Source organism: Bactrocera dorsalis, chromosome 6 (assembly GCF_023373825.1).
Source record: "Bactrocera dorsalis isolate Fly_Bdor chromosome 6, ASM2337382v1, whole genome shotgun sequence".
NCBI classification, from domain to species: Eukaryota; Metazoa; Arthropoda; class Insecta; order Diptera; family Tephritidae; genus Bactrocera; species Bactrocera dorsalis.
In genome coordinates this window covers 21,702,483-21,730,224 of record NC_064308.1, presented here as the reverse complement: position 1 = coordinate 21,730,224, position 27,742 = coordinate 21,702,483, and the positions used below count along the sequence as shown (strand labels likewise).

Genomic DNA, 27,742 nt, shown 5'->3' with positions numbered 1-27,742 from the left:
ATTATCACAGTATATTGTTTTAACGTTCAGAAAAATGTTCATTATATATTTTGATTTTGAACAAATTCAACAATTTGCTGTTACTTCGTTTGCCTTCTTAACCATTTTTGGAAAAAAATAGTTGGTAAAGATCTGCTTCACCTTTTTTTTGTGCCGCTCTATGATCTCGGTTCTGCTCGGCAACTATTATTTCGTTTTGGTCACCTTCATTGAAGATATCTTAACCATTTTTTCTGTGTGACGGAATTTTATGTTAGGGTGGAGTTCAACCAGACTGCTGAATTTTTGCTAAAACTGGTAAGTTGCCATGAATAGCATTTACAATGCCGTCATTAATAACCTCCTCCAGCATTTTTAGCAGTGATTCTATACTACAGAATGATATTATATGCCTGTTTTTTATCCAAATATTATAAATGATCGCTTTGATAAGCTTTCGCCCTCTTGAAGTATTATCTGATTTCGGAAGCAATTGACCGGTTTATCCACCGTTTCGATGGTGTAGGTCAGTGACTCTTCGCTGTGCATAGTGGCACAGTCATAGTGTGCTTCCGTTTCAACCTCTATCATATTCATGTGTTGTCTTGACAATGCGTCGGCGACATGGTTTTCTTTACCTGGTTTATAAAGGATTTTTGTGTTAAAACTCTCTATGAGAGATTTCCAGCGTTTGGATTTTTATCCGAAACTGCAAACGTCAGAGGTTGGTGGTCAGTATAAATGTTCAACTGGTTTACTCCATATAGATAATTTATTAAATTGTTTAGTGCCCATACTATTGCTAAGAGTTTTCTTTTATTTGTTGCTAATTGTTATTCTTTTTATCTAAGAGTTCTCGATATCATGGTTATTGGTTTCTCTTCCTGTGAAAGCTCTGCTCCTAAGCCCCTTGAGGAAGCATCGGTTGTCAAATCGAACGGTTTAGTGAAATCAGGATACGTTAATGTTACATCCTCTGAAGACAGAATTTTTTTAAGTTTGTTAAAAGCATCCTCACCTTCTTGCGTTAACTGAATTTTAATTTTTTTCGACTGGATTGCACTTTGCCATTGTCCCCTTTTAGCATGTCTGTCAGTGGCTTTGCTATGCTGCCAAAGTTTCTGATAAAACATCTATAGTAACTTGCTAATCCCAAAAACGAACGAACTTTGATTTTTCTACCGATACCCTCATATTAGCTTCGTAAAGATTACGTAACACCCATTCGATGTTCTTTACGTGATCTTCGGCTGTTTTTGAGTAGATAATTACGTCGTCGATGTAAACGTGGCCTGCCTTGTCAATTTGATCTCTCAGAACATCATCGATTGCTCTTTGAAATATATTTGGGGCGTTTTTAAGCCCAAAAGGCAAGCGGCAGAATTCTTACTTGCCATTGTTTACAGAGAAGGCTGTTTTTTCCTGTCTCTTTCCGCCAACTCAATCTGGTGAAACCCCGATTTCAAATCAAGGGTGGTAAAATATTGAGCTCCCTTTAAATTTTGCAATATTACCATTGGATAGGGCATCGGATATTTGTCCTCGGTTGTGATCTCATTCAGTTTTCTGAAGTCAATCACCAAGCGTTTCTTTTTATTCCCTTCTTGATCTATTCCTTTTTTATCAACAACCCAAATCGGTTTAATGGGGACCTTGGACGAATTATGCCATTGGCAAGAAGGTCAGCTACCTCTTTGTTTACGAAGTCAGCTACACCCATAAGATATGGGTAGAGTTACGAGTCAACTGGCAGCAATTATACAATATTTGTATTGAAATGCAAAGACTCGTTAGGGTCTGCAAATGCCTTTTTTATTGCTAATCATTTTACAAAACTGTAGGGGATTTCTTTGTTGATGTTGTATCTTTTTCTCTGAGTTATTGTTTTCTCTAAATTTATTTTGATCCTCAATGGATGTTGCCAAATTTGAAGCGAATAAATATCTTTCCCTATTTGATTGTACCTCTTGTGCTAATCCTAAGGCACTAGGTAGGTCAGTGGGTCGAGAAGCGAACAGTATATCGCATAATAGTCTTTTAAGACCTGATATAAAAATTCGTAAAGCATCTGCTCTATACTTTTCGCAAATTGAATTTGCTATTTCATCTTCATGGGTCATAGTTTTATTCGTGAGAAGAGTCAATTTTTTCTCAACCTCATTGTGTTGTATCACTGAAACGTCACCCTGTCTTAAAGTAGAAAAAAAACTGTATTTAACGATGCTAAAATTGCATCAGCAGAACCTTTTGTTTTATTTCTAATTATTCCAACTGCTTGAAAATGTCTCTAACTGCCTTGGTATGTTTTAAATACTTCATATGCCGTATGGGCAGCCTGCCAGAACACATAGGAACTTATTTGACCATCAAATTCTGGTCATGATTTTACCAGATCAAGGGGCTCCTCACACTATACGTGGAGTAATATTATGGGCGAGACAGTTCAAAAATAATAAAATTAATTTTTTTTACAGCTTCTAACTTCAATGTGTGCTAAAATAAATTGTGTTCAAGCAGGTACTTATAAATATTTTTTAGTAAATATAATGAGATTAATTTAATTAGGATAAACAATTAGCTGGTATTTGTAATATTTTTTTTCTTACAGATCCCAAACCTTGGGTAGGCTTGGTGAACGCAAAAGAAGATGATGAAATGCAAATTACGGGTTACAAACGTTCACTATTACGTACCACGTTTTGTTGGTTTTTCATTTGCCTTACAGGCGGACTATTGAGTCTTATAATGCATTGGTGGCGTCATTTGTACCTAATTGCAACCCACGAAAAATGTTCATTAGATATAGCCGAAAAAGTTTTGATACAGGAACACTACCATGGGAAACATGTTACATATTACGTGAAAGCAATTCAAGAAATAAATGCTACTATGTCGATGTAAATTCATTTATAATCCTTAGTTTTATATTAGTATAAATTTTTTAATATTTTTAGGAAATCTCTACAACTACAAGCTGGATTCTCCCCATCTTCACTTGCTAAAAATGGATCTTCAGGGAATGGAAACACATTGACATTACAAAGGCAGAGTGAAGTTGAAATTGATGAAAAGAGTTTTCACATAAGTTTACATCTTTCTTCAGGACAATTTAAACGTGAGTGGTACAGACGGCAGAGTTCTAGATTTAATTAAATAGCACAGGTATATTAGTCTAAAAGATCATTTAAGTTCTAAATAGTCACTTCATTATACAACATGGAACTTATTAGCACTTCTAAGCGGAGCGGATCCATAATATAAGTGTAGTAAGTTTCGTGCAAATATCTCAGTTCTCTGCATCGATTACCTATAAACATGCAACCATTAGCATTTCTTCTCTTTCAAAATGTTGCTGATTAATATCTTTTTATAGAATCAGCAATACTATCATTCAATGAAAATTTGGAAGAATAGAAAGTAATCTTAATTATATATATTGTATTATATTAATTAAGTTGGATTTTTGTCTGTTTTGTCTGTAAAATTTGAAAATGTTCATTTTTAACCGACTTACGAACGTAAATTCAAAATAAAATTCATTACTTAGTTGTAACAGAATGTTAAATTTAGACATAAAATGTTATTCGACGTTTAGCTAAGCTACAACACACTGATAAGGGCGAGTAAATTCTGAAAGGTTCGAGCAAAATATACAATATTAAGTAAAACTCTCTTTGTTTACATTTTTTGACATCCAGTTCATACATATTTGGCACTTCATATCGAATTCCCGTTATACTTGTGATAAACGCGCAGATAATGAGATAATTTACGTAAATTTCAATATAATTTAATGGAAAGCACGAATTAGATGTGACGATTTCATAAAAATGAAGCTCAACAGAACCCTAGAATGTAGTAAAATGAGGTGGAGGCTTCTGTGAAGCAAAACATTTTGTTACAAAATTTTACAAACTGAAAAATGGAGTAGACAAATTATTTGCATGAGTCAACATATATTTTTTAAGTTCAGAATTTTGTTGGAAATACACAAGATAATTTAAAAATGGTTAATGCCCGAAACACAGCCTAGCTACCAGCCAAAACCCCCTTGTTCAGAATAATAATTAAAACTTCGCATCTTTATATAATAAAAATCATATGTGTACTGAAATATTATTTTAAGTTGTAATTAATGCAAATTTAATGTGTAATTGAAATAATATTTTTAAAACTTTCTGTACAATGTTCACATGTGTTAATTAAATCGCCCTAGTAGCCTTTTCGCACAAGAATGATTTGATCAATTATCGGCTTATCTTTAATAGAGTAGCCAGCTGTGCGGAAGGCAAAAACTGGTTTTTCAATTATAATCTAAATATACTAAGTTAGTTTGGCTATGCGAAAAGACGTTAATGTTTCATATATGTATATTTGTTTTTGATTTATATTCGTGAACTGTCTACTTTAGCTGCAAAAATATCGATATTCACCCTTTCAAATACAACGGTCATTGCCCGGCAATAAGAAATTGTTCAAGTCGAACGACATTGTTACCGATCCTGACGCAGCGGTCAAATATTCTGTTGAATTTTTTGATTTCGCTGGATTAACCTACGAATGATACCACATAACTTGCGTTTAAATATTGGCTCACCTATCATTTTATTCTAAAAATATTGTTTTTCAACTCGAATTAAGATAAAATTAAAGAACTATTGAAGTTATTTCACATAAGGAAATTGATTTAGTATTTGTGATTACGTACTTTGTTTAATATCCTAATAGCTTAAGGAGCACACCTAGTCTGACAGCGTAAAAAAAATGTAACTCAAAAACTGTTTCAGATATCGATTTGAAATTTTAACATGTTATTTTTAAAGGTATAACCTATCGAAATATGAAAATCAATTTCTTGAAAATTTCACACTAGGTGTGCCCCATGCAGGGCAACGTTTTGTGGGTCCGTTAGTAATAGAAATAAATTTTGTCTAATTAATACATTCCTCACCATAAAAAAATCGCGTAATAAGTCATTAATCATGATGTAGAAAAGAAATTTATATAGTTTAGCATGAACAAAAAAGTATGTAATTAAATACCCACAAAAAACCCCCTAAACTATTCAAACCGTCATTTTTTACAGCTGCTACTAGGAAATAACCGTAACGTTAGATGAAAAAGCAGCTTTGAAGCATTTAGTGGGGTTTTTTTTTTGCATTTTTGAAAAATGTAGCTTTTAATTTAAAGTAAGGGTGTTTTGCAAGGAAATCGTACACTGAAAATGTTCAGACAGATATTATGAAAAACAAACGCAGATTATTTCTATATACATGTATAGAAGAAAGTCGTGTTAGTTACACTATTTATAACTCAAAAACGGCTGACTCGATTTGGCTGAAAATTTGTGAGGAGATGGCTTAGAACCAGAACTACAAAAAGAAAAATAATAATAACGACTTATAGCTATTGTAAAAGTTCAGCAATTTTCGTATATGGATTATACTGACTTTTGCCCTGTTCATGACAAGCCGGTTTTTAAGGACGCACCGTGTTTAACCGGTAAGACATTATTAATATTACAACAGAAAATCGCATTGACAATTGCATTGCCAAGGAATTGCGGTTGCTTTGCAAGATTATGACCAAACAACGCACAAGCATTCACAAAAAACCAAACGCAACATCTTACATAAAAAATAGCGAAGTAGCTGCAGTGTTGATACAAAATTCAATTAATATATGCCAACAATTGCAAACTGATCCAGTCTCTAATATAGTACAATTACTATATATTGGAAATGATAGAATTGAACTTGCAACCAGATACGCAGTGCATCACAAAACTGGCTTGATTAAGTGAGAGTATATTCCTGAAAGTAAAAATTAATTGTTTGGTTCATAACTGGCTCATCAATTCTCTGCGGCTAATGTGGAAGTTGACAAAATTAATTAACAATTAACAGTTGTCATCAGGCAAATATACATATGTATGTGTTTTAAATCATTCGATACTGTTCATGAGAATGAAAATGAAAATTATCGAGATATATCCCGGAATGATATCATATAATCATCCGTTGAGAATTGTTCAGCTAATTATACTTAATGTAATTTCAATCCACCTCAATTATGCAACCACCTACGTTAGGTAATCAAAATTATTGGTAGAAATATTATTGTAGAAACCTCTTTACTGAAAACTTTAATACAGAAATGCTACTCTTGCCTCTTGCAGATTTAAATTGAATTTAAAAAAGTTTATAGTAAAGAAGCTATAAATATTATTGTTAAAAATTAAGAATTATCTCCCCTCTTTCATTATCACAAGTATTATCAACTATCAATTTTTAAAACTAATAGTTTATGTGGTAATATATTTTATGTTTATTTTAATACAAATCGAAAAAATTTGTATCAACTATTTTCAAATTTGGAAATTTCCACGGGGTTATTCTTACACCGAAAATAACGTTTTCGTTTTTATTTATAAATAAAATTTTACTATATTGAATAGCTAATAATTAATGCAAATCTTAGTCATTGTAAAGCTGAGACGGGGTCCTCTAGTGTTAAAACGGATGAAATCGGATTAAAACGGTACTGTTAGCTGTTTGTTTAAATGAGTTAAGCATCCACCCCCTCTACGGTTCGGTACAACAACCAATATATATATATACTGGCATTGGCAAATATTTCCTTTCGTCTTCGCTGCATACTTTTATTTATATTATAGCGCATTACATACAGACCAGCCACATATACGAAGAGTATTGACGCCTGTAACTACGAGAGTGAATACGAGGGCATAATAAAAATAAAATAAAAAGTATATATATATGTACATACATATATGTATATATATATACACACATATAAAATATACAATATATTTATCATATTATTGCCTAAATATTTCAAAAAAATATTCAAAAAAACCACGACATACGCGTATTTCAATAAAAATAATTGTTAATTCGGAAATAAAAACTCTTATTTACGTAAAAGAGTTTTCGGGTTTTTACATTCATCTGAATTTATATTAAAAATATATTTCACGTTTATTAATTTATTTGTTACTAAATGAGCACAGACTCTAAAGATTCTAAATCTACTCAGTTTTAAAAAATTCCGAAAATGATTTCTGATGACAAAAGCCCAAGTACACCTGCAGAAGCTACACGCTCGAAACAAGGTGCTACAAAGCAAAAAAGTAGGAAAGATATTTCTTACGCTAAATTCATTTCACAAAGTGACAGTTTATTAAGATACTGCTCTAGATTTGCCTCTTTGCCGATTTATGAAAACTTTTAATCGTTATTAGAAATCAAAATTCAAAATCTTGAAAACTTTTGGACTCGGCTCCAGGTGGCTCATGACACCATTCTAGATTCTAACGATTCAGATACACATAATTTTAAATCATCGGCTTACGATATTTACGAAAATTGCTTGGACCAATATGAAGAAACGAAAGCTATGAACTCCGATCAGTTAAAGCTCATTAAAGCAATCAAATGTTCAAATTCTTTATTAAGTAGAAAAAATATTACATTATAAACTTAAATAGCGTACAATTCACAGAATATGGTATATAAACCTTAATTCTACAACATTTTTCTTTTTGTTATCACAGATTTCATTTATTCTATAAAAGGTATTTCAGAGGAAAGTACTACTATATAAAAACCTCTGCTATAAATCTTACAAACTAGTTTGTATTGTTCGACCAAATGATGAAAATACTAAATTATTATGGATATAGATTAGATACTAATATATTGTCAGAGAAAGCACAACGTATCACGAATCTGTCAGTCAATACTTGAATTTATTCTGATATTAGTTTGATGTTAGAATGATTATGAAGTCTTATGGTAGAGAAATCCCAAGGAAGACCAAGCATCATTTTAAGGATTTTATTTTGACTTATTTGCAGTTTTTTTAAATGCGACGCAGCGGCTGTGCCCCATGCAGGGCAAGCATATAAAATTATGGATTGGAAAACTGTTTTATAGATTACTAATTTGTTTTCTTTGCTCATACTAGACTTTCTATTAATCAAAGGGTACAGCATTTTTATAGCTATGTTGACTTTCTCTTGTATGTGTTTTATATGTGAACTATATGCAATTCTTTTATCAAAAATGACACCAAAATATTTCACAGAGCTGGCCCAAGTTAATTCGTGATTTTCCAGTTTGAGTCTTGAGCTTGGTAAATAGCAAGGACTCCTTTTTCTAGTGAAAAAGATAGCTTGTGTTTTACTAGCGTTAATTCTAATTTTCCATCCTTTCATGTAGTTTGAAATGTTGAATAGTGCACCCTGTAACTTAGTTACTATGTCATTGCCAAACTCATGCGAATAGAAAATTGCAGTGTCGTCGGCATACATAGCATAATGACATTTTTCAATTCTTGGGGAATCGGAACAGTATAGTGTATACAACAAGGGGCCAAGTACTGATCCCTGCGGAACTCCAGCCGGTAGTTGAATCATGTCGGAGTATTCATTATTTAAACACACACAAAAATAGCGATTGGTCAAAAAACTTTGAATTATTTTTAAAAGATGCAATGGAAAGTGAAAATTAACTAATTTATGTATAAGACCATTATGCCACACTGTGTCAAATGCTTTTTCAACGTCCAGTAATATTAGAACAGTTGACTTTTTGTTTTCGAAGTTTGACTTTACATGATTAGAGATACGTTTAATCTGGTGCGTTGTACTGTGAAACTGTCTAAATCCAAATTGTTCATTTGGTAATATTTGATTAAGATTTATAAATAGAGACATTTTTTGTTGAATAACTTTTTCAAAAATGTTGCTAAGGCTACTTAGAAGACTAATTGGTCGATAACTATCCGTAATATTAATTGGTTTACCAGGCTTTCGGATTGGTATGATTTTTGCTGTCTTCCAGGTGCGAGGAAAATATTGCAATTTTAGACAAGAGTTTATTATAAACGTGAAATACAGTATGGCTTCTGTAGGCAGATATCTTAACATAATATTTTTAATATCATCATGACCTGCTGATTTTCTTAGTGGGGCTCTACGAATTAAATCTTCAACATATTTTTCGTCTACAAATTCAGACTCAGGAGTGTCTAATGGTAACGAAGTAAGTTGGGTTAATGTTGTGGTAACCAAATTTTCCTGCATTGGTGTGCTAAGTTGAGTTGACACTTTATGACACATCAAGGAATTTATAAGCGAAGAGGTTAGCTTTTTCATTTTGTTAACAATGATTTTATCCTGATTATGTAAAGGAGGGATTTGTGTATGTTTTTTGCGTAGTATTTTGCAGATGTTCCAGAAGGGCTTACTTCTACTTTCAAGTGAGCTAAGCTTTCTTTTCCAAGATTCATTTCTGAATTTGAAGATTTCATTACGGATTTTTGTGGAGTATAAACCCGCTAATTCATGAATATAACGTTGTCTGTATCTACACCATTGCCTACGGTGGTAATTTCTAATTTTTATTAGGTTTAATATAAAACCAGGTAGTTTTAAGAAAGTTTTCTGGGCTTTCTTAAAAGGTACAGAACTTTAAATTGCGATATTTATGCTGTCATAAAAGGTTTCTATATTTTTATCAACTTCCTCAGAGCAATTAACTTGTTGGAGATTTGTAGGTAGACTAAGCAGAGCATTTCTGATGGAGCGACGATAAACTTTCCAATTCGTTTTATTGTAGTCAATTTCAAGATTTTCAAGCTGCGTGAAACTTAAATTAAGAACAAACTTAACAGGCAAATGATCAGAAAAGAATTCATTTAGCGCTGTTGGTTGTGTTAAATGGCTGGAAATGTTTGATAGTACCAAAATCCAAATCTATATTCGATGGTGCACACCTGCTGGACGATGGTACATACGTAGGGTAGTTTGAATATGATACTGATATTGGAAAGAATGTTGTGAATTCGTGTAGAATATTCCCCCATGCGTTTGCTCTCGAGCATCCCCAATCCCGGTGCTTGCTGTTAAAATCCCCACAATGGTTGAAATATCCGTTGACTCTGAAGAGTTTTCTCAAATCTTTTTTTATATTTATTTTTAAGTTCCTGGGTATTAGTACCCCCGGGAAAGTAAGAGCTGAAAAGTTTAACTTTTTTGTTTTCTGATGAAATAATTTCAATTCCGATACTTTCCACTACTTCGGTATTTATATTAGGTACTACAGTAAAGATAATAGATTTCTTAACTAATATGGCAACACCGCCACCTTCCCTCATTTCTCTGTCCTTCCGTACACAAACATAACTAGGGTGATAAAGTTTGTCTGAGTGCTTCAGCCACGTTTCAGAGAGCATACAAATTTCAATATCGTTTTTAACTAAATAATTAAATAGTTCCATAAATTTATTGCGGATGCTACGGCAGTTCTAAAATATTACTCTCAACTTAGATGTATTCATTACTTAGGAGTAGAGTACAGAAACCTAATTGCTAATTGCTAATTGTGCAATTGTATTAAATTGCTCGTATTTAGTTTTACATTCTCTTAATTTTAGTATAAGCTCAAAAGTTAGCTCAGTGATCTCTTTTTCAGTAAAGAGGCTATTGTTATTTATATTATCTGATGTTGCGCTACAAGGTGAGCGCCAATTCTGCGGTGTTGTTGTTGTTCCAGCAGCGATCATTGAACGCTCCCCAGAGAGAGGTGGAAATTGTGAAAGAGAAAAGTCTGGCTTTGCTTGCATTCGCGCTTTATGTAAAGGCCGAGAATGAGGTGCTGGAGAATTATTATACTTCTCTTTGATGCGTAAATACATAGCCCGATTTGGACACGTGGCGTCATTTGATTTGTGATTGCTATTGCAGTTTGCGCATCGCACTCTTTCCGTAGAGGTGCAGTCCGAGGTTTTGTGTTTTCCAGCGCAGTTCGCGCAATTTGGTTTCACAAAGCATCCACGTTCGCCGTGCCCGTGCATTTGGCAGTTGCGACTCTGGATTATTTTGTTTTTTTATCTTGCGTTGGTAGTCCCATCTTACAATAACGCGAAACAGTGATTTTACTTGAGTTTTCAAATCTTGCAATTTTACCGAACTGCGCTCAAAATATACTATATAAATAGTGTCGTTATAGTGTTCAAATGATTTAGTAACCATTTTGACCTCTTTGCACTTTAATCCAATGGAGATTAGTTCATTTTTCACTTCACCTGTCGTTTTATTTTCGAGGCCATGAAGAACAGCAGTAAATGACTTTTCATTTTTAAGGTCATGTGTAATGAATTGACATGAGTTTTCTTTTAAAACTCCATATCCGAGAGTACAGCTGCCACAAGAAGACAGTCAGAAGGCAAGTTCAAGCATCCAACTCGAGTAGCCCGCAGCGAAACCTTTTACGGAGGTTATGAAGAATGGCCGTCCTTCCGGGACATGTTCACGGCCGTGTACATAAACCATCCTCAATTATCACAAGCGCAAATTGTATCACCTCCGACACAAAACAAAAGGTCAAGCAGGCATAATAATAAAACAGTTCGCCCTTAATGACGATAATTTCAATATGGCTTGGGAAGCTCTAAAAGCTAGATATGAAAACGAAAGAATACTGGTCGATAAGCAAGTAACAATACTAATGAACTTGCAAAAATTAAAAAAGAAACAAATGTAGAATTCATCAAACTAGAATCCACTGTTTCTAATTGTTTGTCGGTTCTATCGACACATAATATCCCCACAGACAGCTGGGATCCTATTCTGGTAAACTTTTGCACCGCCGCATTACCAGAAAAGTCGTTACTTCTATGGGAGCAATCATTCTCATCACGAAAAAAGTACCCAATGTGGCAACAAATGAAAGATTTTCTCACCACCCAATATTCCAAACGCACAAATTTTCCAAACGCTCAACAGCGAAACACAAAGTGGACTAGTTACAGAACTAGTTACCACCAAACCAACTCATTGTGAAAAAAAATCACATAAATACCTTAATTCACAATTAAGGAAATTTCAAGAGATAGGGAAACTTCCCCTAACATTAAACAGAACTAAAGAAGATCAGTATTGTGAGGACTTCTCTAAAGCCACAACTACTCGATCAAATAATGGCCGGTACGTCGTACGACAACCACTAGAGCCACAATTTTCGAATACCCCACATAATGGTAGAACAAGGTCAGAATCCCTCTGACAACCTCATATAAAACCAAAAATATATGTTCGTAACTTTTCGACCCCGCAGGATGGCTTTCGCCAATAATGATACAAAAATCCTGCTTAAAAAATCTCAAGCAATGTGGCGCGGTACTAAACGTCAAATTAGTGCATACGCACTTAAACATAAAATATAACAAAAGTGTCTCAAAAGTAAAAAAAAATCGACACTTTGCATATAATATTGCCCCACAGAGGCCTAAATTTTCAAAAATAAATAAAATCTCCAAAGGAAGTTAAGGGATTGCCATACTCCCAATGCGATGCAGTGACGCACCTACACTTACAAAAGGCAAAGGTCGTTCTAATCACATCTATCCGCGCGCCTCATATGGGTGGGTTATGAGAATTAGCTACACAAAGCATCAAATTAATTATGAAGAATTCTCTACTCCATGAATCGAAGCCGTTCTCCATCCACGGCCATTCTCTCGCAAGATCCCTCTATTCACAGTCCTAAATCTAGGGCTAAGGAGTACCCATTCTGGCCACATCTGAGCTAGGCGTGGAGTTACTATCCTTTATACGCCGATAACATAGAAAAGGCAAATAATAAACAACCGGTATACCATACCGATGAAATAACCGCCAATGAAATGAATAAAAGCAAAAAAAACGCATACACTTGTAAACCGTAGTAATGACTCCCCAAAAAAGCAAAATCAAATAAACAAAATATCAAATAAAAAAAAAAAGTTGCTTCTCTTAAATACCTGCACGCAAATTAAAATGCATACAAAATACCTGTGTCATGTTTAAATCAAAATCCGTTTTCTGCACACCCGAATAAATGTGAGTATATTACAACTCCAGCATCAAATACTTCTGCTGTCAGAATGTATTCTGCGCCTCGGCTACTCCACTAGCAGTACGCCAAAATACAGACAACCACATATTCGTGGAAAACTAGGCAAAATATTCGCCTAGGGGGCCCAGGATGTTTAAACGAGTTAAGCATCCACCCCCTCTACACGGTAAAATTGTCGCATCCTAATGCGACAGCTTAATTCACCACAGCTGATGACACCAACACAACTCACCATACCTATACACTCACTCATCAAAAGGGCTGGACAAAGAGAAAGCAGACACAATTCGATCATAAACTTGCGCAAGTACACTACGCCTCGTCGGCGCCTCACAATTCGTCTCTCACATTCGGTCGACACTTCGTCACATACAGTGCGCACAGCAACATACATTCGTTTTTTCGTCACCGATCTCGCGCTGCAATCAACTCTCGCTTATACACTATAAATCGGGTCAATCCTGCTTTCGTCATTCAACGACTAATTCGACCGGGATCCTGCACATATCGTCCAATTTTCATCTGGATACGCTTTTTATACGATCGTATCTTGGCATGCAGTGAATGCCTTCATATACTTATAAATTTTTATTGTCAAATGTGAAGTGTCAAAATACATCTTTTTAATTAAAGTAAATTGTTTTGAAAAATATAAAAGTATTTTTCTTTGCCCCGTGTAAACACTGTTACTGTACTAAAAGCTCTATAAATCACTAACTAAATACGCAGTCTTGTTTTAGGTAAAGTCACATATTTCGTGACCTGCTCGACCGATTTCTACCAAATTCAGTACATAACATTATTTTAACATTCCTCTGTCACAGTATGAAATGGACAAATCGGACTAGAAGAATCTGTTTGATTCTTTTGCTATCCAGTATGCAAATAATGACAAAATTATCATAATGAGATATAACTTTGCACGCATTATGTAAATTGTCTAAATCGAAATAAAATTTGTCACCTATAGTTGACTTTTGACTTAAAATATCGGTCAAGGTGTGAAACATATAATTGAAATTCAATAATATTTTCCTGACAATAGTTTATTTGTCAAAAATGTGTTGAATTGGGCCAATACTTTCCTTCAGCTTGTTTAATTATATTTTGTAGTGCGTCGAAATCCCTACCAGACTTGTTTTTCATTGCTCACATTTTAAAGACTTCCCTTTTTATTAAACTTTTTGTTGATGTAAAACTTGCCTAAAAATTAAACACAACAATTCATAAATACTTAAAATTAAAATTAGTTGGTTTTATTTTGCAGATACTAACCATGTGAGAATGTTCAATTGCAAACATTTGCGTTACGTGTGGGACAAACAAACGCAATCATTTAATAAATTAAAAGGACTTGATGTAAATGTGTCAAGCGCATACTTTCATCAACAGAGAGGTCTACCAGTGCAAGAACAATTATCGCGGCGTTTAGCATATGGACCAAATGAAATAACTGTTCCTTATAAAAATTTCAAAACTTTATTAGTTTTAGAAATGCTTAATCCTTTCTACGTTTTTCAAATCTTTTCTGTCATATTATGGTTCACATATGACTATTATTATTACGCGTGCGTGATACTGCTTATGTCCATGTTTGGCATTGCCATGTCAATTATTCAAACTAAAAAGGTTAGTATATTTTGTAAATGTGTTTAGCTTGTTTATCAGCCCGGTTTCTTTTTGTTGATTTAGTAAAGTAGTAGCTTAGACTTCTGCCATTACGTAGTATTATATGAATGTATTTTAAAATAAATTATTTATCATCCATTTTTAAGCGGTACCAGGACCAACAAGAGTTTATATACTGTGAAGATTTCAACTAATTTCGTTTCATACGCCGAACAGAGAATATGTAGTTTCCCACGAAGTTTGTAACACACGGAAGGAAACGTCGGAGATCCCATAAAGTGTATACTATATATAAATGATCAGCGTGAAGAGCTAGGTCGGTTTAGTCATGTCTGTCCGTCTGTCTATATATACGCTATCTAGTCTCTCAAGTTTTAAGATATCGATCTGAACTTTTGCACCCGTCCTTATCGCACTAATAGCTAATTTCTTTGGATCACCGATATCGGGTCATGATTGCAAATAGATGCCATACAAACCGAACGAAGAAATTTTTTAGACCGGACCACTTACCAATATAAGATTATTACACGAGGATTGCGCTGCCATCTTAGGTCTATTGTGGCCGCATATAGCTGTCATCCAAACAGAACGATCCAAATCAAGTTCTTGTATAGCAAAATCTTTTGATTTAACAAGATACCTGCACGAAATTACGCAAGGTTATTCGCCAAGTCAATGGTAAAATATCCGAAATTTTTTTTTATTAGACCACTAAATCATATAGCTGCCATGCAAATTGAATGATTAAAATCAAGTTCTTGTGTGGAAAATTTTTTATTTAACAAGATATGTTCATGAAATTCCGCGTGGTTTATTACTCAAATTAACTCTATAATCCCGAATTATCTTTTTTAGATTGGACTACTATGGCATATGGCTGCTAAACAAACTAAGTTCCTGTATGGATTTTTTTTTTTTTTTGTAAAGCGTATTATAGTTTCGGTGCAACCGAAGTTAAAGTTTTTATACTCTTGCTACAGAATATTATAGTTTTGTTCACCTAACGGTTGTACGTATCACCTAAAACTAATCGAGATAGAATAGGGTTTTATATAGATAAATGATCAGGGAGAGAAATTGAAATCTGATTGACTGCCTGTCTGACCGACCGTGCAAGCTGTAACTTGAGTAAAAATTAATATATATTGACGAAACTTGGTATGCAGGTTTCTTAGTACAAAAAAAGTTTTAGTTCGTAGATGGCCGTAATCGGACCACTGCCACGCCCACAAATCATTAACCAAAAACCTATAAAGTGTCAAAACTAAGGACATAATTAAGATATAAAACTCATATTTGGCACAGGGGATCGCAGTAGGAAGGGGCACCTGTGGAAAAAAAATTGAGAAAAGTCCTGCGGTTTAATGTGCATAGGTCATATCATATGAGTACAAATCTTATAAGAATTTCTACCGACAGTTAGAAAATGGATGAAATCGGAGGATAATCCCGCTCACTCCCCACTGTTAAAAACTACTAAAAGCGCGATAAATCAATAACTAAATGCATCAGAAACGTTAAAACTTTCCTCCGGGATGGTATGAGAAATGGGAGCCGGTGTAAATATTCGACAATGGGCGTTGCACCGCCCACTTTTTGGTGAGACTCCGTATCTCAGGACCCCACCAACCGATTTCGACAAAATTGGGTACGTGACATTTTTTTCATATTCTTATGTCACATTGTGAAAATGAGCGAGATAGGACAATAATCACGTCAGTTTCCAGAATGCAAATCAAGAAGCAATTAATATAAAGGGATTAAACTTTGCATGAATAATGCCTTTAGTGTATGCCACCAAAAATTGTTCAAATGCAACAAAAACTTTTCACGCCCCTAAGTACCTTATATTTAGACCCCAGTGCCTATAGTTGATTTTTATTAGAAAATATCACTCATAGTCTGAGATATATAATTGAAATTCAAGGATAGTACTACTCTGATAATGGTATGTCTGTATGTTAAAAATGGGTTGAATCGGGTTAATAATTCCATTAGTCCTCATATTTATAATATAAAGAGTAGCATGGTTTACTCATAACAGTGTATCTTTATGCCAAAAATAATTAAATTTGAGCAAAAACTTGGCTTGGTCAAAGCGCTACAGAACTCGTATTTGGCAATACTATATATCTTTGACAGGTCTTAACATAACCTACAAAACGACGCTATGCATGATTAGTTTGGCTATTGCGTTCAACAGTTATAGACGTGTAAACATGGAGTTCACTAACGCCGAAATTCGCGCTATTTTAAAGTTCTTCGTTAAAGGCAAATCCGCTAGAGAAGCTTCCCGTGAGATCAATGGTGTTTTAATGGATGGTACTCTATCACTTCGAACTGCGGTGAAATGGTTTCCACGATTCAAAGCGGGTGAAAACGACACCATGGATAAGCCAGCAGGCGGAAGACCTGTGACGACGAATACCGATCAAATCATGGAAAACATCGAGTTAGACCGGCATGTGGCATCTCGTGCCATCGCCTAGAAGATGGGAGTTAGTCACCAAACTATTTTAACCATCTGCAGAAGGCTGGATACACAAAAAAGCTTGATGTTTGGGTGCCGCATGATTTGACGCAAAAAAATCTTCTGAATCAATGCCTACGATATGCTGCTGAAAAGGAACGAACTCGGGCCATTTTTGAAGCGGATGGTGAGTGGCGACGAAAAATGGATCACATACGACAATATCAAGCAAAAACGGTCGTGGACGAAGGCCAGTGAATCGTCCCAAACAGTGGCCAAGCCAGGATTGACGCCCAGGAAGGTTTTGCTGTGTGTTTGGTGGGATTGGAAGGGAATCATCCACTATGAGCGCCCATATGGCCAGACGCTTAATTCTACCATCTACTGCGAACAACTGGACCGCTTGAAGCATGTGATCAATCAGAAGCGTCCAGAATTGGCCAACATGAAGGGTGTAGTGTTCCACCAGGACAACGCCAGACACACTTTGTTCATGACTCGTCAGAAGCTACGGGAGCTCGGATGGGAGGTTTTACCGCATCCACCATATAGCCCGGACATAGCGCCAAGTGATTATCATCTGTTCCTGTCCATGACGAACGTCCTTGTTGGCGTAAAGTTGAACTCAAAAGAGGCTTTTGAAAAGTGGCTGTCCGAGTTCTTCGCAAATAAGGAGGAGGGCTTCTACAGGGGGGGTATTATGAAGTTGCCGTCTAGGTGGAAAAAGATTATTGAACGAAACGGCGCATATTTGAAATAATCCGATCACTGTAACACTTTTTATAGACCATTGAATAAAAAGCAAAAAAGCAGAAAACCGGGGGGCGATATTTGACAACACAATATTTATATACAATATACAAGGTGCGTTCCAAAGTAAACAGGACTTACAAAAAACAGAACAAATAGTTTTTTCGGCAAAATCAATTTATTTCATTCAAAATAGTATCCTGCTTCAATACAGCTTTTTGTACGGCCCAAAAGCATGTCGAATCGTTTCGGTTAAAGGTTTACTAATTTGAAAACAAAATTTATTATTGGCTCTTTGTTCGAAGCTCATTTTCGCACCGATAACACAAACATACTGACACTTAAAACGCAATAACTTCACATCCAATCAATGTCATGAAATTCACTCGTGGACAATCGATAAAGATGGCAGATTCTAAGGCACCAGTCGACATATCGATGGCGGGGTTAGGGGGCACTAAATTCAAAAAGTCCTGTTTACTTTGGAATACACCTTGCAAAATTGCTTGGATTTCGATCCTCAGCTTGACGTTTTACACCTTAAGGTATTTCCTTTGCTTTGATTCCTGAAAGTTGCAAGAGTATAAAATATTCCGTTGCACCCGAACTTAACCCTTCTATAGTTGTTTCTTGTTATATTAATTGAAAAATTCAAAGTTCCAAGTAAAGGATTTGCCTTTTTTGATATTTAGAATCAGGATTCACTGCGAGAAACTGTACTAAACAAAGGTTGTGCTTTGGTTGTAACAGAAACTGGAGAAGTTCTTGAAACTGGCACTGAGTGGCTAGTTCTGGGCGATATAATCGAAATACCCACCAACGGATGTATTATGCAATGCGATGCTGTGCTCTTATCAGGCAATTGCATACTTGATGAATCAATGCTTACAGGTTTTTATTTATCTTACGTTTATATTTTACTCCAATATACAATTCTTTTTTGTAGGTGAAAGCGTACCGGTAACAAAAACGCCTTTACCAATGAGACGAGATATGATATACGACAAGAAAGAACATGCAAGGCATACACTTTTTTGTGGAACAAAAGTTATACAAACGCGTTATATTGGTTCTGAAAAGGTCTTGGCGATTGTTATTAACACCGGCAATATAACAGCTAAAGGTGGTCTTATTCGTTCAATACTCTATCCACCACCAATTGACTATAAATTTGAACAGGACTCATATAAATTTATTGAATGCTTGGGTTTAATTGCCTTGATTGGTTTTATTTATACTTTAGTAACAAAGGTATGTAATAAATGTTATTTCTTTACTGAGAGTTTCTTAAAATATAATAAATCTAAATGTGTTTATTTAAAAGTTTGAGCGATTTGTTTATATGGATTTTTATTCAGATATATAAGAATAGTTAAATACGAGGTGTTTTCAAAAAGTATCGCGAATTTTGTGTTTTTTTTCAAAAATTATTTATTTATTCATGAATATATATTTTGTCCCCTTCAAAGTAATCCCCATGAGATATTATACACTTGTGCCAACGGTTTTCCCAATCTTCGAAGCACTTTAAAAAATCATTTTTTTATCCTCTTCAGCTCCTCCTTCGGTGCCGTCTTTATCTCGTCAAGAGAAGCGTAACGTCGTCCTTTCAGGTTCCTCTTCAGTTTAGGGAACAAGAAAAAGTCACAGGGGCCAGATCTGGGGAATACGGTGGCTGCAGCATCATTAGTGTGTTGTTTTTGGCCAAAAAGTCGCGCACAAGCAACGATGTGTGAGCAGGGCGTTATCGTGGCGCAAAAGCCAATTTTTGTTCTTCTACAAATCCTTGCTTTGCGCAAATTGCGCATAACTTGCAGGTAATATTCCTTATTGACCGTTCTTCCCTGTGGCAAGAACTCATGATGCACCACGCCCCTACAATCGAAGAAAACTGTCAGTTACGATTCGTGATACTTTTTGAACACACCTCGTATAGGTTTAGTTGTCTAATTGTTGCTATACGAGAAAAACTTACCCGGAAACGCCTATTGCTAGCATCAACAATGTCAGTACACTGCAAAATGCACATTGCATACCTTTTAAAAAATATCCATAGCACAGATAAGCCTGAGATGAATTTTTGTGAAAAACTATTCAAAGTACTTGGCAGCATTACTTACATTTTTGACAGTTATAAATATTGTAATATTGTATCGTAAAATAAATATTTAAGTTTAGATAATTTACTCTTTTAGAAATACGTGTACATAATTTCTCTAAACCTGTTTATTGTATTCAAACTCCAAACTTTGCACAATAATTATATTTTAAAAAAATGGCTAAAGACGGTTCAATTTCCTGTGACAAGAGTCATTATTCACTCGTAAAGTACGTTTTGGTATTCAGTTGTCAAACTGTAACTAGGCTGGTCCTAAGCTAGGCGTAAAATCATGTTTCGTATGTTCGAAAAGCCGAAATTCTAATCATTCTGCGCAACTATTGAAAATCAGAATTGGTTTGAAATTGTGACATCTAAGCAAATCTGTCCACATTCCATAACATCAGGGCTATACTGCAGGGCCTATATTCATCATACGTAATATTTATTACCAAATGACATAGAACGAATTTTTATTGAAATATATTATGTATACGCGATATGAACACAAGTAACGGTAAAGTTTGATGACTTACATATTGTAAAAGAAAAGAATTACATGATGTGATAATACGTTAAGATTCGTGTTTTATCGGGCCAAGAGATCCCCTTTTGGCGATCTAATTCTGTTTGGTGCGTAACAAATTCATTTTGTCACTAATATAGCAACACTTAAAGCAGGGGGACGTGTTGCCATCGAATACTTTCCTGGCGGTCTGTGCCTAAAGGCTAAGTTTTAAACAATGCGATATGCGTCGGCACAGAATTTGCTAAAATGACCCTCGCAACTGTATCGGAATTTTACTCGTTTCGCTTTGATTCTTTTTATTTATCTCTTTAGGGTTTGCCTAAAACCGTTAGGTGAAAAAAATTGGCAATATTAAGCAATGCAACGGAGTAGTCTGCTGTACCGCTACAAGCGAAAATATTTGTAAAGTTATAGCAGAAATATAAATATTAAAAACTTGTACAGTCCTTGGTATGGTCAGCGAAAGTATGTTGTACAATCTGCTGAGTTATACGCGCCATACATTTAGGCTGTCCACGATAAAGAGGTATGACAAAATAACCAATTTAACCAAACTCTTTTGGAGATATTTGTCAATGTACCTCCATCTCCCACACCAAAGTTGTAGCGATTTTACGTATAGAAGCACTTTCACCCGATGGACCTAATCGGAGCAATACAATTTTGAGTTGCAAATCTACAGGTATTTGTAAACTTGAATTATTAAAGTGCATATCATTAGAAAATATTTCTAGGAAATGAGCGAATTGGCATTTGCTGACGCCAAGCATTTGTAAAGATCTTCCATCGCCAAAACAACACAAAACATTTTCTCGCCAATGAATAGATTTTGAAACATGTAGTTCATCTCCCCGTCTACTACAGATGATTAAAGTTATGTCCTACTTCATCCCTAGTATTGTGACACTGCTCAGGACGCAAGATGTCTGTAAATTTTATACAAAGAATTTTTTGAACTCTTAAAATTCGGATTACGTAATAAGCACATACCTTCAATTAAGTCCACTTCTTGAACTTATTTTAAATTCGAATATTTTGTTTTTTTAACTTTGTTTAGGCATTTTATACATAAGTACGAATTTCATTGAACTAGAATTGTAAACAATGAACAGATGTTTGTGTAAAAATAAGCAAACAATCATACATAGGATGTTCACGGAGCATAGAGGTTATGTTTAATCTAATAGTCACATAACCCGATAACCACCTTACCGTGAACAGCCTAATTATAAGTATTTCACTTAACTGAATTTGGTCTTTTATTTTAGGTTTCACGAGGTATAGATGCGGTCAAAATTGCGGTGGAGTCCTTAGATCTTATAACAATTGTTGTTCCACCAGCACTACCAGCCGCCATGACTGTGGGTCGTTTTTATGCACAAAAGCGCCTTAAGAAAAAAAATATATACTGTATTTCTCCGCGATCCATTAATGTTGCTGGTAGTATTGATTGCTGTTGTTTCGACAAGGTAGTACGATAATAGAAATGCTGCTCTGTGGAATTGTTACGTATATTTGAATCTTTAAATTTCATAGACAGGTACTCTTACGGAAGAAGGTTTAGATATGTGGGGTGTAGTTCCGAAAACTGTTACAAATGAGTTTCAAATGCCCATCAAACAGATTGAGCGTTTACCTTATGGTAATTTTTTATTTGGGATGGTAACATGCCATTCAATAACTATAGTGAATGGAAAACTGATGGGTGACCCACTGGATTTGAAGATGTTTGAGTCTACTGGTTGGACTTTAGAAGACCAAAAAAATGTGCCAGACTGTCAAAAGTATAGTCTAATTCATCCTACCATCGTAAGACAGCCTAAGAAAGGTAAATCACTATTACATAATAAATACAATATAAGTTTTTTAGTTTTTGTTTTAAGAAATTCTTCACGGGGAATCGAATATTGCGGAGGCTTCAGTACAGCGTCAGTCTTCTATTGACGACTTGTTGGCTGACGTTGGTTTACTTAATGGTGAAACAAACAATGACCATGGTATTGTTCGAGAGTTTCCATTCACTTCGAATTTACAGCGGATGTCCGTTATTACCCGCCGTCTAAGTGGCTCAAATTTCAACGTATATTGCAAGGGTTCTCCTGAGATGATGCAGCAGCTTTGCCAACCAAGCAGTTTGCCAGAAAATTACTCACAACAATTAGCATTTTTTGCAAAACGCGGATATCGTGTTATCGCAATGGCTTTTAAACCACTTAGTTCCAAAATGAGTTATATTAAGGCACAACGTTTGGCACGTGAAATAGTTGAAAGTGATCTTGAGTTTCTTGGTTTCGTTGTAATGGAAAATCGCCTAAAACCGGATACAGGTGAGGTGATAGCATCATTAACCAATGCCAACATTCGTACGGTTATGATAACCGGAGATAATCTCTTGACGGCGATAAGTGTAGCTCGTGACTGTGGTATTGTTTCGTCGGATCAAGCGGTTGTCACGGTAAACGCACGACAAGTGCTTCAGAAAGAGTCACATGCTTATGAACTTTACTACACACTTGATATAGGTGGTTGTGAGAATGCTACTAAAGATTTAGTAAATATATCGGATATAATATCATTGCAATCTTCGACCGCTAATTCTATTGAAGAAGTTTGCGAAACTGAGAATTACCAAATATTTAATGGTGACATCACATCATTAAGTAGTGTATCAATGACACTACCGAACAGTAATAGCCTAACGAGTGTTGAGACTTGTGAAACATGGACGTACAAAGATCCAGAATTAGGTGTTGTTAGCTGTAAACACGAGAAAAAATGCCATCGTCCTACTTGGCGGAACAATTACAGATTCGCAATGATTGGTAGAACATGGCAGATTGTACGAGAAAATTTCCCGAATGAATTGAAAAATTTTGTAGTACGTGGCGCCATTTTCGCACGTATGTCACCGGAACAAAAGCAAGCTCTAATTATAGATCTTCAACAGATGGACTACTGCGTTGCTATGTGTGGTGATGGTGCAAACGACTGTGGTGCCTTAAAAGTTGCACATACTGGTATTTCGCTAAGCGAAACTGAGTCTGCAATTGCCTCACCATTTACATCGCGTAATGCAACAATTGAATGTGTGCCATATGTCATCAAGGAAGGAAGAGCTGCACTAGTTACATCATTTGGTATATTTAAATACATGGCTGCTTATTCTATGGTGCAATTTATATCAGTTATGATATTATACTCCATTGACTCCAACTTAACGGATAAACAGTATTTATATGTTGATTTAGGATTAATATCTGTGTTCGCATTTTTTTTTGGCAAAACAGGGGCGTACGTTGGACCACTCGCTAAACAAGTTCCTTTAAACTCGCTTATCTCCTTAGCTCCATTAGCATCAATAATATTGCATTTACTTGTCGTAGTTGTATTTCAAATGGCTGGTAAGTTCAAATATAATATGATTTTTATTAAATTAGTAATCGTTTTGCGATATTATTAATGAAGGGATGTGTATTATTAAATGCAAAAGAGCCTAAAGGTTATTTGCTCATGGCTCTATATATAGTTCTGCTTTCGTTCTTATAAATTAAAGAAAAATTAAGTTAATGAAATTTTTTATTCCAATGTTGTGATTTAAGATTATATTAATGCGTTTGGGATTGGAAATTAAAGAATATATTTTTTATTTTAATTGTTAAAATTGAAAATTGAATTTTCAATCCCAAAATCAGAATGCAATATGAATAAAATTTAGATCGCTTGAATGTGTAAGTTTGCCGACCAGTGTTCAACAAAAAATATTAAATTAAAAAATTTATCTGCTAAAATTACATGCTTGAAATTATCTGTTACTTGGAATAAAAAATCAAAAATAAATGTTTATTCCGATTTTTTGATTTTACTACGTTTTTTAATTCCGTATTTGGAATTTGTTTCACTCCGGAATTTGAAATATATATTTTTTTTAAATTATTATTCCCGTATTTGGGATTACACATTTAAACAAATTTAATACATGTGTTAATTCAACTAGTTTTTATTACATTATTAGCAAAAGTGCTTATGTTCGTAACAGACTTCTGATCTTTTCCATGGTTTGGATACTTTTTACACATGTTTAGTAAATAACGTTATAATCTGCAGTATTGTTATAAGTGCTTTATTCTTCTTTTGTAATTAAACGAAGCTTGCGGAATACTATTTACACATAGGGGTAACTTATGATGAGGACAATGTACGAATAGGATAAATATTTTCTATCAGCAAAGGCTTGTCTTATTTAATTTTCAAACAAAATTTCCTTGTAAAATCAAAGTGTCTTTTTTATTTATAGGTTGGTATCAGTTGCATCAACAGGACTGGTTTGTTGCTTTCAAACACAGTGATGAAGATCACTTAGGATGCTACGAAAACTACACTATGTTTGCGATATCCAGTTTTCAGTATATTATACTTGCATTTATATTTTCTAAGGGAGCGCCATATCGAAAACCAATTTGGTCGAATGTTCCTTTCTGCTTTTCATTGGTTACAAATCTTGCAATTGTTTGTTATTTAGTATGTTATCCTTCGCAATGGATTAGAGACTTTTTCCAACTAGTTGTACCTAACAATTTCCGCTTTCGATTTTGGATGTTGTTTTATGGAGCTGCCAACTTTTTAGTACATGTCATTGTTGAGATATACGTTGTTGACTATTTACTCTTTCAAAAAGTGCAACTGCGCCGCGAAAGAAATATGAAAAAATCGAAACGGAAATATATGCACGTCGAATATGATTTGCGGTGTTGCAAAACATGGCCGTCAATAACACAGTCATGTCAGGCATTCGATTCTTCAACACTACTTACAGAAATTAAACCAACGTATGTTGAAATAAGAGCTGAACAAAACTTCGACACGCCAGCATCACAAAATAATGTATTAAATAGTTTCTTCGAAGCGGAATCAATCCAAGCTATTCAAACCTTGCCAACGGTAGCCGAATGTACTGTACTTAGTGAGTCCGAACCAACCAAGTTACTGTTGATGGATAAACAAATGAGAGGTGATGATGTTAATGTAATCCAAATTTCATGAGATTTAAATGCTGTCACTGCAATAACTTTAAGTTTACTTTTTGTTTTAAAGTTTAGTTACTTGCATATAGTGAGGTATTTATTTTGTAGATTAACTGTTAGCTGTGTTAGTTTTAATGTTTCAATTATATTCAGATCTAATTCGTATATAATAAATATGGGTTGGTTTAGTAAGATAAAACTGAAGTATAATTTTTGCTAACGAATCAAACAAATTAATCGTGATAACTTATTCAATCATCATAATACAGGTCTACAACAAATCTCCATATAGAAAATGGGTGCCACATGAGTTGAATGAAAAACAACAAAACTTCCGATCTCCAATTATTTTCATCGATGGAACACGCATTGGCTGATCAGCATTTCGATTCGTACGGGGAAGTCAAAAATTGGTTGCTTGATTGGTTTACTTCAGACGTCAGGTTATTTTGCAAACCGCAAAATTTTATTACAGTTTTTAAATTTACATGTATACAGATTGAAACTATCATTACTTTACAAAAAAAAAGAACGTCCTCTGCAGGCCGTATAAACAAACTTAAACTTATTTTTTAGGGTTATTGACAGTCGGAATTGTAACGTCATCGACTGCAATATTGAGGTAAAGTTTGTACTCCTTCGTCTAGTTTCTGAAGATTGTTGCTGAAGATTTAGTGGGGCACATTGTTAAGTTCCGAGCAGGGAGGAAACGAGAAAGATCGTAGAGATAGCTGTTTACGTTTGAGCACATGCCATCGATTCCATTGCCTGACGTCATTATCGTAACATCATCAGCGTACGAGGTGATAAAATTTCCGATGGTGAGTTGAGGGAGTGCAAAGAGCTTGACAAGCTGGCCGACAGGGGTAATGCTCGAAAATTCTAACGGGTGATTTTTTTGAGGTTAGGATTTTCATGCATTAGTATTTGACAGATCACGTGGGATTTCAGACATGGTGTCAAAGAGAAAGATGCTCAGTATGCTTTGACATTTCATCATGAATAGACTTACTAACGAGCAACGCTTGCAAATCATTGAATTTTATTACCAAAATCAGTGTTCGGTTTGTTCAGCGATGAGGCTCATTTCTGGTTGAATGGCTACGTAAATAAGCAAAATTGCCGCATTTGGGGTGAAGAGCAACCAGAAGCCGTTCAAGAACTGCCCATGCATCCCGAAAAATGCACTGTTTGGTGTGGTTTGTACGCTGGTGGAATCATTGGACCGTATTTTTTCAAAGATGCTGTTGGACGCAACGTTACGGTGAATGGCGATCGCTATCGTTCGATGCTAACAAACTTTTTGTTGCCAAAAATGGAAGAACTGAACTTGGTTGACATGTGGTTTCAACAAGATGGCGCTACATGCCACACAGCTCGCGATTCTATGGCCATTTTGAGGGAAAACTTCGGACAACAATTCATCTCAAGAAATGGACCCGTAAGTTGGCCACCAAGATCATGCGATTTAACGCCTTTAGACTATTTTTTGTGGGGCTACGTCAAGTCTAAAGTCTACAGAAATAAGCCAGCAACTATTCCAGCTTTGGAAGACAACATTTCCGAAGAAATTCGGGCTATTCCGGCCGAAATGCTCGAAAAAGTTGCCCAAAATTGGACTTTCCGAATGGACCACCTAAGACGCAGCCGCGGTCAACATTTAAATGAAATTATCTTCAAAAAGTAAATGTCATGAACCAATCTAACGTTTCAAATAAAGAACCGATGAGATTTTGCAAATTTTATGCGTTTTTTTTTTTAAAAAAGTTATCAAGCTCTTAAAAAATCACCCTATACAAAAAAATTCCGCGGCTAACAGAAGGTTTCAAGATCGGAGCATACTCTTGTAGAACCCCCAGAGGTGATCTAATGAGCGATGTCCCGAGCATATTAAAGTTATGGAGCGAACACTTCTCATGGCAGTGAAAGTATAACGCCAGGAGAAGGCGGTCCCGATTTCCCAATCGATGACGATGGAGTAGACGTTCCAACGCCCGACCATGAAAAAGTTCGAATAGCAATTACCCGTCCGAAGAACAAGAGGCCGATGGATTGCCGGCCGAGCTATTCAAACACGGCGGCGAAGAACTGATAAGCAGCATGCATCATCGTCTTTGCAAAACTTGGTGTGCTCTGCATAATCCTCAAAAAGGGAGATCCCACAATCTCCGCCAACTACCGCGGAATAATTTTCCTAAACATCGCATATAAGGTTCAATCGAGCGTATTGTGTGAAAGATTAAAGTCCACCGTCAACAAACTGTTTTGATCTTTTCAGTTCGGCTTTAGGCCTAGAATCAGTAAATTATCAGATATTTACCATACGTCCAATCTTGGAAA

At 35.2% G+C, this 27,742-nt stretch overlaps 1 protein-coding gene across 12 annotated transcripts in view; it reads left to right on the top strand.

Annotated features, from left to right (window-relative positions):
- The window catches only part of LOC105226049 (polyamine-transporting ATPase 13A3), a 155,906-nt gene extending 130,305 nt beyond the window's left edge, over positions 1-25,601 (top strand). For 6 of the 12 annotated variants that reach the window (XM_049460142.1, XM_049460138.1, XM_049460139.1 and 3 more), the window contains exons 2-11: positions 2,454-2,496; positions 2,588-2,876; positions 2,934-3,094; positions 14,170-14,531; positions 18,447-18,645; positions 18,701-19,005; positions 21,650-21,850; positions 21,918-22,209; positions 22,265-23,782; positions 24,676-25,601. In XM_049460142.1, the coding sequence (XP_049316099.1) occupies positions 2,466-2,496; positions 2,588-2,876; positions 2,934-3,094; positions 14,170-14,531; positions 18,447-18,645; positions 18,701-19,005; positions 21,650-21,850; positions 21,918-22,209; positions 22,265-23,782; positions 24,676-25,421 (4,104 nt within the window). In that variant the 5' untranslated portion in view covers positions 2,454-2,465 and the 3' untranslated portion in view covers positions 25,422-25,601. The remainder of the gene's footprint in view (positions 1-2,453; positions 2,497-2,587; positions 2,877-2,933; positions 3,095-14,169; positions 14,532-18,446; positions 18,646-18,700; positions 19,006-21,649; positions 21,851-21,917; positions 22,210-22,264; positions 23,783-24,675) is intronic. The other 6 variants (XM_049460144.1, XM_049460136.1, XM_049460135.1 and 3 more) reach the window with 1 other exon arrangement.
- Positions 25,602-27,742: the final 2,141 nt, after the last annotated feature.